The sequence below is a fragment of the Vicia villosa genome, linkage group LG3, assembly GCF_029867415.1.
Source record: "Vicia villosa cultivar HV-30 ecotype Madison, WI linkage group LG3, Vvil1.0, whole genome shotgun sequence".
Lineage (NCBI taxonomy): Eukaryota > Viridiplantae > Streptophyta > Magnoliopsida > Fabales > Fabaceae > Vicia > Vicia villosa.
Genome location: NC_081182.1, coordinates 57,437 through 68,409, shown reverse-complemented (window position 1 = coordinate 68,409; position 10,973 = coordinate 57,437). Strand labels below are relative to the sequence as shown.

The window sequence follows — 10,973 nt, the reverse complement described above, 5'->3', positions numbered from 1 at the left end:
TAATCTAAAAAAATATAAATAAAAATAGACGGGCAAGCCCGCCGCGGGGCGGACATGATTTTTATGTCCATTTCACTTGGCGGACATACCCGTCCCGCTCGTTTTTTAGCGGGTTTAAGGAAAGGCGGACAGCGGGCGGGGCGGCCCTAGTCAGGACATGTTTGTCAGATTGGTGAATCGCTTAGTAATTATTTGTATAGTAGGTAGTAGATTGTTTTATTAAAAAAACAGATAAAAACCCTACCCGGCATTGCCAAGTATCTGTCCATTTCTTTCACGTAGGGAGGCCAACGCCTACGGTTACAAACTTACTGATAACAGTAAAAGACCGAAAACCATTCCATCAGCATTTTCACACTGAATACAGAATATGGACGCGGACGGCGGCGAGGAAGATTCTCGCCACGGAGGTTCGGCAGCAACTCATCAAACCACCGATGAACTCATCGCCAGGTGCATAGCTCCCGTCAAGACCGAATTCCTCCGTCCTCCTCCCGACCGAACTTCCTCCCAAAACGACGATGTTTCAATCCCCAAAGACAAAGCCCCCGTTCTCGCCAAAGAGAAGAAATCCAAACGCCAACTCAAACGCGAACGTCGTCAGGTACTCCTTCCACCACTCGCATTTCCATTATATATAGCATGCAAAAAATCAACTGAAAATTCGACATGACGTTTACTTTCTACTCTGTAGGATCAAAAATCAACGAAAAATCTCTGTCCTGAAATTTCCAAGTCTGGTGATGTTAATTCGTGTCGTTATCAAGATAAGTGTCGTTTTAGCCATGATATAGAAGCTTTTAAGGAACAGGTAGATAGTGTTATCACTGTACTGAATTGTTTTATTAAACCCTAATTTTAATGTATGTAATTAAGAATAGTTTTTGGTTTGAATGAGTGCAGAAACCGGCTGATTTGGAGGGTGAATGTCCTTTTTTGAAATCTGAAGGGTCTTGTCCTTATGGGCTATCGTGTAGATTTTTAGGTACTCATGAAGAAGGTAAGCCTTTAGCTTCAAATGGATTGGAGAGACGGTCTGAAGTTAATGGTTTTAGCAAAGATGTTCAAAAGCTTTTGTGGAAAAATAAGATGACTTTCCCCAAGGCTGATGCAGTACTCAAAAGCCTTGGTCTCTTGGTATGTTCTTTATTTATTTGTTTGTTGTTGTTGTTGATGATAGTGGTGTTATGTTTGTTATTTTCCTTATAAAATGTCGTAAATGATTGTCATTATAGTGATTTTGTTACATAGGTGGTAGTTCATATAAAGACGCCGGTATGCATGTAATTATAGTTGCACTACACTATTGATGACATGTCTGGTGTCCAACGCGTGTCTGTGTCTGACAACAACACATGTGTTTGCTTTAAACTACTCTCATTTTCTTAAGTTGTTTCATAACTTGTAAATCTTCTTCAACATGCTCACAGTTTTTCTTCCTAATTAATTATTACTGTACTGAAATAATAGGTTTAAAATGCCTTTGTCAGTATTCCTTTGTGATTATTGCTCAAAAATTATATGTTGTTTTTTCCCCTTTAATACGGCCTTAATGTAATTGTAACTTTCTTTTAGCACTCAGTTTTGATCTTCTCCTTCCATTTTAATCAATCTTCAATCATTTTTCAGTCTAAGTCAAAAGGGAATGCCTTGGAAAACAAAGATGGTGGTGACAAATGTGTTCAGTCTGATGACATTGGTTCTTGTGTGGTTACATCTGAGTTGGAAAACAAAGATGGTGTCGACAAATGCCATCAGTCTGATGATGATGATTCTTTTGGGGTGATCGTTGACTCGGATTCTAAGTTAGAAGGCTCTGTAGAGGTTCTAAAAGATGCCGATGTCATCAATAGAGAAATTGAATCTGATGTACATTGTCCTCTGAAGAGAAGAAAAACTGCAGAAGATTGTGGTGTTGAGGAGACAAAAACTGAAGGTCATAAAATCATCTTTTACTTGATTGTATAGTTTTACTTGTTTAGTATTCTATTGCATTCAATTTAGTGGTACTTACTTAGCTTCATCTTGCTGAAACAGGTGTGAATGTTGCTGGTCAAAATATTGACGGAAGCTGCATAAGATCTGAACCAGAGGCAGGAACTGAAGCTATAACCCCAGAAACTGATATAAGCTTGAAATCTCACTCGCGTGAGAAGAAGCTTATTGATTTCAGGGATAAGTTGTATCTTGCCCCCTTGACCACTGTTGGAAATCTCCCTTTCCGGAGAGTTTGCAAAGTATTAGGAGCTGATGTAACATGTGGTGAAATGGCAATGTGCACAAATCTTTTGCAGGTACCTAAATGGATTTTCTGCTAGTTTCTCTCTTTAATCCCGTGTATAGTGGTGATCTAATCAACTTTGTTATATTGTGATATGAATTCCGGGCAGTTCCCATATAGTCTGGTGTCTATCTTTTTCCCGTGAAATTAATTTATGTAGAGAGTTATATTCTATCCCTCATAGTTAGGCAATGTTACATTATATTGCTGCTTTTGAATGTTGAAACCTGAATTTACTACTACTAATAAATTAGTAATAACCTTTTGTAAAACTCAGTTGTGAACTGATGATTTATCAAGAATGGAACATGATAATATTCCTTCTCCCATGCTCTATCCTCTTTGTTTTGTTCTGCGCAGCTCTAGCCCTGTCTTTTCTTTTGTATATTCTCTCAACATTTGAACCATTATTTCGATATTTCAAATGCCATTATTTTTCTTTTGTTATAGGGTCAAGCTTCAGAATGGGCATTGCTGAGACGCCATTCATCTGAAGATTTATTTGGTGTACAAATCTGTGGCGCATATCCAGATTCTGTGGCGCGAACAGTTGAACTAATAGAAAAGGAATGTTCAGTAGATTTCATTGATATAAATATGGGCTGCCCTATTGACATTGTTGTGAACAAGGGTGCTGGATCAGCTCTTCTTACAAAACCAATGCGCATGAAAAATGTTGTAGAAGTCGCTTCAGGCACAGTTGATATACCAATAACTATCAAGGTATCTTCCATGCTAAACACTAATTAAACACAGCAAAATTTCTGTCAAATTCCATTTAGCATCTTGATAGCTTCCTCTGTTCTGCTGCGGCTCTGAATTTTTCGTTGCACCAGGTTCGGACAGCTTATTTTGAAGGGAAGAACCGTATTGACTCAGTGATAGCTGACTTTAGCTCTTGGGGAACTAGTGCAGTGACAATACACGGTAGGTCACGGCAACAACGCTATAGCAAGCTTCCTGACTGGGATTACGTATATCAATGTACCAAGAAAGCTCCTAAAAATTTGCAAGTAGTGGGGAATGGAGATGTTTTTTCATTTGAAGACTGGAACAAGCACAAAACTGAATGCCCCGAGCTTGCTACATGCATGATTGCCCGTGGTGCACTGATTAAAGTTAGTATCATCACCTTGCCTCAATCTCATTTTATGGAGTTTGTTATTGAGTATTATTGTATCTCATGTATGTTGACTTCATCGGGAACAATATCGTTTAAACTCATGACTGTCGTGTGCAGCCTTGGATATTTACAGAGATCAAGGAACAGCGACATTGGGACATCAGTTCCGGCGAGCGGTTAAATATTTTCAAAGATTTTGTGCATTTTGGACTTCAACATTGGGGTTCCGATACCAAAGGTACGTTTTATTATTGCTGATGAAGTAGCTTTATTATATTCATATTTTAACCGTTCCTCTTATCCATCTAAGTAGGGTCGTTACATGTTCTTTTTATGTATTTTGTCCATGTTAGATATTCGACGACGGCCTAACACCACTCTCTCCATTTATTCGAGCTTGTTCCTTCCTCAAAGTAAACACAACACTTATTAGTTGTACTTGTCTTATCTTATGCCATGAATGAACGATCCTTATATAAAGGGGTCAGATTTGGTTCTTGTCTTTTTTTCTTCTTGCAAAGGATACAACTCATTGATGAGTGTATTAAGGGAGGGGCTTTTGCACTAGGAACATATAAATAATTTTGGGGAGTTTCTTGTAAGAGAGTTGAGTTTGCTCCTAAGAAAGTATACCTTTAATCCTTTACATCATTACACATAGTCTACAAACGATTTGATAGAAAAACAACATGAAATGAGCCCTTTCTTTTTTGTTATCTTACAATTGTGTACAATTCCTAATTATATGTTGTATTTCAGGAGTGGAGACAACCAGGCGGTTCTTGTTGGAATGGCTTAGCTACACCTGTAGGTACATACCTGTTGGTCTTATGGAAGTTGTTCCACAACGAATAAATTGGCGTCCACCATCTTACTACGGGCGTGATGACCTCGAGACACTGATGGCCTCAGACTCCGCAGCTGACTGGGTATGCAATTCCCTTTTGTTTCAAGTTTTCTTGAGTATATATTTAAACAGTTTTTTGATATGCAGCATTTCTATTCCAATTAATATTATCTGACTATTAATTTTCTCTAGAATGGAAGATATAAAACGATAGATTATCCTCAAGTTTTTTGTCCTTATCCTTATTCATTATAATTATTTTACTTTTCATTAAAATAAATGAAGATTCTACATTTTCTTCTCTGTGCAAAACTCTCCATTCAAAGACAATAAAAATAAAATATAGTTTTGTTCAACAGGATGTAGCTGGTAGGTAATGTGAAAGATGGAGATGAGACTATTATCACTTCATAATTATCTATATACGATTTCATTATAATCTAATACTATAATATTAACACTTCATAATCATCTATACATTTTCATTATAATCTAATACGATTTCGTTTCATTATAATCTAATACTATAATATTAACACTTCATAATCATCTATACATTTTCTTTATAATCTAATACGATTTCGTTATACACAGGTACGATTATCTGAGATGTTACTTGGCAAAGTTCCAGATGGCTTTACTTTTGCACCAAAGCATAAATCAAATGCTTACGACAGAGCAGAAAATGGCTAATTCTGGAGTTTGTCTTGCCTGCTGCTGCCCGGTTAGTTTGAACAAGCTGAGGAGACATTTGTAACCGTCTTGTCGCATTGTTCCCTTATTTGGAGGAGTTTTTCATACTTGAGCTTGATTTTCAACTCTCCCCTCCTCTACTAGGAATTAAAACATATTTTTAATAAACCTTGACATTTGAAATGTAACCAATAGTAATTTAGAGTCATGCCAACTTTTGCATGTTTGGGTCAATTTGAAATTTGTAATTGCTGAATTTATGTCGGAGTTCTTTCAATGGTTGATTGGGGAGGACTTGGGAAGTGACTCATGTCACATTTTATGTGCAAAACGTGGTTCAGATAAACACCCAACAAGTATCATAAATGTGATGAGATTTTGGTATTGCGTATTTTGAATCCCTTTCTTAATTTGACCCAGCATACTAATTTCATATGCCATTTAAAGAAAGTTGTCAAAGACGGTTCCATGTGTTTATACTGGAAGACTAAAGACAACGACTGCACATGAATTAAATAATGGCCTGTGTCTGTATTAGAAACTGCACTATTGTTTGCAATGACAAAACATTCAGTTAGGAATGCTCAACTTTTTTTTTTTTTTTTTATGTAAAACAGGGCGTCAAGTGATAATATGAGTATTAAAGTTTTTACATAAACAAATACATGTAAATAAATCAACAAAAAATGACTTATTCTTCAAACCGCGCATTTGAACCTGTAACATTTTATTTGGTCATAAAGCTACCATCACAATTGCCACTTTGTTCAATTATTAAAAAAAGAAGTTAACACATTTAGTAGAAAAGAACCAACTAAAATTAAGCCAGATATTTACAACTGTCTACATTTGAGGTCTCAAATAAAATCACAAGAAGTTGAATAATATTCGAAAGATTATAGTCTGTGTGCTGTATATTTAAGAAGAAATAACAACAAAAGGGCAAAACCTGAAATATATAGTTCTATATTGAAAAATAAACAAAAACAATGCAAAACCTATAGTTCCTAATAAAAAAACTATAAAATAAACCTCCTTAGTTTTTAATCATATATAAGATCAACCTAAATTAAAAATAAGAAAAATTTCAAAATATAACAATAGATAGTATTAAGAATTTCCAAATTAGCTAAAAGTAAAATAGTGTAGTCAGATGATACTCTCTTTAGACATTTATCTGTCCACTAATTGTACCTTGTATAATAATGTGGTGTATATATACTATACTCCAGAATCGCAAGTAGAACAATTGTACTCAAACTCCAACAATCTTCACCTCTTTCTGATTTGGGTTACCTTGAACAGATCCATTTAATCCACCATCCACAACCTTCTTGACTTTGAGTTCATTAGGCTCAACAGGATAATTCCCAGTAAAACAAGCATAACAGAAATTAGAAGAATCATCACCCAACAGCTTCTTCAAACTATCCATAGGCAAAAAAGCAAGTGAATCACAACCAATAAACTCCTTAATCTCATCCACACTCATCCTATTAGATATCAACTCATCAGGGCTAGGTGTATCCACACCATAATAACAAGACCCAATAATTGGTGGACATGCAATTCTCATATGAACTTCTTTAGCACCAGCTTCCTTTAACAGCCTCACAATTTTAGATGATGTTGTCCCCCTCACAATAGAATCATCCACAACCACAACCCTTTTACCTTCAAGAACAGCACGAACCGGCGAAAGCTTCAACTTCACACCAAAATCTCTAATCTTCTGCGACGGCTCAATGAAAGTTCTACCAACATAGTGTGACCTAATCAAACCCTGCTGAAAAGGAACACCAGCTTTCGCAGCATAGCCAAGCGCAGCAACAACACCAGAATCAGGAACAGCTATAACAACATCACAATCAACAGGATTCTCAGTAGCCAATATCTCACCAAACAATCTTCTCGATTCATAAACAGATTTCCCAAAAACAACCGAATTCGGCAATGAGAAATAAATATGCTCAAAAATACATTGTTTCGGCTCTGGATGAAAAACCAGAGAATAAGATTGAACACCAGTTTCATCCACAACCACAATTTCACCAGGATAAACCTCTCTTTCATAACTAGCTTCAATCAAATCAAGCGCACACGTTTCCGAAGCGAAAACAACAGAACCATTACTTCTTCTTCCCATGACCAAAGGCCGAAAACCGTAAGGATCTCTCACAGCAACAAGCTTATCCTCAGTAACAAACACAAGCGAATAAGCACCTTTCACCTTCTCACAAGCATCAATGACTCTAGTTATAAAACTCTTCTGATTCGAAGTCGCGATAAGATGAAGAATAACCTCAGTATCAGAACTCGTATTAAAAATCGAACCAGATTCTTCAAGCTTGTTTCTCAAGGAACGGTAGTTAACAAAATTACCGTTATGAGCAACACCAACGGAACCAAAACGGTAACCTGCAACAAAAGGTTGAACGTTTTTCAGCATAGATTGGCCTGCTGTAGAGTAACGAACATGACCGATGGCTAAAGTTCCCGGTAATTGCCGGAGTTTCGTATCGTTAAAAACTTCGGAGACTAGTCCAACGCCGGTGACGGTTATAAGGACGTTATTATTAACGGAGACAATTCCAGCACCTTCTTGACCACGATGTTGAAGAGCGTGGAGAGCTAGGTAGCATAAGCGAGAAGCTTCGGCGTCGCCGTAGATACCGACGACGCCGCATTCTTCGCGAGGCTTTTCGTTATCGTTGGCGGTTAGGTTATGGAAAGGGAATGTGTCTGTGGTGATAGGGTTGGTGTTGGTGGATGAGGAGGGTGGTTTGAGGTTGCGGGAATGGGAGAGTGTGGTTTTGAGGTTTGGTTTTGAGAAGAGAAGTTTGTTGTGGAAAAAAGAAGGGTTGAGAGAGGAAGAAGAAGAAGAAGAAAAAGAAGAGAAAGAGAGTTTGGGGTTGGAGAGAGCAGAGTTTGAAGCCATGCCGCGTAATAATAATAAAAACAGGGTAAAGGGAAAGAGGAGGCAATCAGTATATAACTACTAACTGAGCGGGGACTTAGGTTTTGTTAGAGCATCTTCAATGGTTGTGACTAATTTGACAACGAATCTTTTACTTTGTTTGTTTCAAATATTAAAAAAATAAATTATAATATCGTGAAATATATTTTAAAAATTATAATATTAAGATTCCTTTTTAAAAAAATAAGCATGATTCTATTTATTTTTTCCAAATTAATGTACGATGATGATTATCACTTATAAATACAAAATTTACGAAAATTTATGAAATCAGTTCTTTTAATTGTAAAATTTGCGGCATCCTACTATCCCATCAAAAATAAAAACTTATCAATTTTAATAATTTTATTTTTCAACTAAAAAATAACATACATGTTAAATAATCCTCTCCAATCTCTATTATTTAATAAATTGATTTTTTAAATTAAATTATTTTTTTAATAAATTTATGGAATAACTAATATAATAAAAATAAACATAAAGTACAAAAAATACTTATTTAAAAAAAGAATTAATTGTTTAGGGTTAATCACAATTATATATAGATAGTGTAAAATATCTTTACACTATCTATATATAGATAGTGTAAAATATATATAATTAAAATTTATGCATATGATTAAAATTTATGGAGTATATGATTAAAATTAACAAGGCCAATCACAATTATATATAGATAGTGTAAGAGTGCATGAGTAACATAAGATTGTTTACTACTTTTTTTAGAGAATACAAAATTGGAGTTTCAAAACAAGGATTTTGAGGGTTTTAAAAGTCATTGAAGACATTCATCCAAATTCATGTTATTTGTACTTGGTGGAATTGTTTAAGATTAATTGAATTTTTTCCTCGGGCCTTCTCTATAATAAAAAAAAAACATAGATCTAAATTTCAATATTAAATCACTATCAACAATAAAGTTAAATTCCATACAAACTAGAAAGCAATTAAAATTTAAGAATATGCAAATTTTATACAATTTAAAAAGAGAGTAGAGATAAAGATAATGTACACCAATATTTATAGTGATACTAAGCACCATCCTCAATTACACCTAGTTCAGTCTCCAATGAAAAGTCACCGAAAATTATTAAGTCTTCCACTAATAAAGAATTCACAAATGTTATTTGAAACAATGGATACTCACAAACAAACTGAAAATTTAAAGCAAACTATTAAGCATCACATATTAGAGGGTACACGCTTAAAATTTTAACCTATCCCATAAAAAATACAGATAAAACAGACATGTCGGTCGGCCGAACCAGTTTTGTCATTTCTATTTGAGACATTAATATTCATTTTTATTGTTTGATATTTTATTTTGCTTAAATTAGGGTTACTATTTCAATTAGTATAAATAATACTACATCTTCTACTTATTTAATGAGAGCGCCCGTTGTTCTCATTGACGAATCGATGAATTGAGGGCCTTGTGTTAGTGGTGTAAAAACAATTTTTTTGAGCGCCCGTTGTACATCTTCTATTTTATTTTCCGTTTTTCTTTGATTTTTTTTTTTAGCACTAGTCCATAAAGGAAGAAACATCAATATTGGGAATCTCGCTTTATGGTTTGATGTCTGACTTTGACTCCCAATTCTCAAAATTGAAAGGCGCTGTCCCTTTTGATTGGATTGAATTCTCTTTGGATTAAGTTTTTGCATCTAATAATCTAACCCATTCATTTCAAAATGGATTTCACCAATTTTATATTCTTTTCTTAATTTGTGTACACGTACACCTTCTTAGTACTCCACTGAAAAAAATCATATTCCATTTCCATCAACTAAGACTACAACACTTACTACTATTATTCTTATGCAAAAATCTTATATATTCTTCTCAACTCTTCAAAGTTAATGCATGTGGTATAATTTACGTGTGTACTAATAAAAAAAAGTCGTTGTCATTCATATGTGTGTGAGTTAATATATGGTTATATACTTGAAAGAGAAATTATTTATATGGATAAAGAGAGACTAACTTAGTATTATTAATTAATATATAAGAATGAGGTTCAAATGATAGTGGCCAAGAGAAATGGGTAGCAAATATAGGGACGATATCATAGGATAGACATTGATGACTCGATTGTTTTGTTTTCTTAGAAAAGCATATTGTAGGATAGACTTTGAAGACAATTTGACTAAGAAAGGACAAGGCATAAGCATACCACACTCTCCAACCCAGTCCCACCATTCATTGACTACTTTCCCTTTTTTCCTTTAATATAATATAATGGCCGTCAATAAATAACAATAGCAAATTAAAATAATAAACAATTAAAAACTCCAAAACTTTAAATATTTAAGAGTGACACTAATTCTGGTCATTTAAAAAAACGTAGAATTCAAAATTTTAAAAAAAAATCGATTTAATTTCTTATAAATTCACGAAACAAACTAGAAGTTATAAAATCAAGGGAATGTTCACCTATTCTTTTCTCTATGTTTCTCTGAATTCCAAACTACAAGCATATGTCGGCATTTCAACAACTCCTTTTTTTTCACTTTCTCTATTAGGGTATGGCATGAAAGTTGTTACTCCTTACACATCTGAAACTTTATTTGTCCATCTCATTCTAAAGCTTATGGTGTTCTTCTTCTCTAATTTACTTGATTTTTAGTATCAATTAATCGTAAAGGTTTCTATTGTGCTATTGTAAGATTATTGAAGAAACTGAAGGAATAAAAGTACCATTATCGCATTTGGAGTTGATTTCGAACATTTCTAATGCAAACCTTACATTAGAGGTTCATTTATTTTTTTTCTTTTAAATACCAAAGTGTTATTGCTCCTTGATGTTTTGCAATGATTTGGAACTCTTGAATATAAATTATTTTCCATTTGATAAATATTTAGGAAGTGCAAAATAATAATTTTTCTGATAAAAATGTGAACAACGAAACTGAAGATTAAAAGATGAATTATTAGGAGTTGATTTCAATGCTTATGTTATTGGTAATAGCGTCGAGGATATTTAGAAAATTGACTTGAAAAAATATGTGCATTAAAGATGTAATAAATATCATTTTCTAAATGTGTAGGTGAC

At 34.3% G+C, this 10,973-nt stretch overlaps 2 protein-coding genes across 2 annotated transcripts; one reads left to right on the top strand and one right to left on the bottom strand.

The window, feature by feature from the left end:
• Nucleotides 1–260: 260 nt before the first annotated feature.
• LOC131659984 (tRNA-dihydrouridine(47) synthase [NAD(P)(+)]-like) lies at nt 261–5,335 on the top strand. Its single transcript, XM_058929090.1, has 10 exons — nt 261–604; nt 695–811; nt 904–1,137; nt 1,630–1,936; nt 2,038–2,294; nt 2,732–3,004; nt 3,118–3,399; nt 3,522–3,642; nt 4,164–4,333; nt 4,846–5,335. The coding sequence occupies exons 1-10, from the start codon at nt 371–373 to the stop codon at nt 4,942–4,944; spliced, it is 2,094 nt and encodes a 697-aa protein (XP_058785073.1). The 5' UTR covers nt 261–370; the 3' UTR covers nt 4,945–5,335.
• A 128-nt stretch (nt 5,336–5,463) lies between these two features.
• On the bottom strand, nt 5,464–7,973 carry LOC131659985 (amidophosphoribosyltransferase, chloroplastic-like). Its single transcript, XM_058929091.1, has one exon. The coding sequence runs from the start codon at nt 7,880–7,882 to the stop codon at nt 6,200–6,202; it is 1,683 nt and encodes a 560-aa protein (XP_058785074.1). The 5' UTR covers nt 7,883–7,973; the 3' UTR covers nt 5,464–6,199.
• Nucleotides 7,974–10,973: the final 3,000 nt, after the last annotated feature.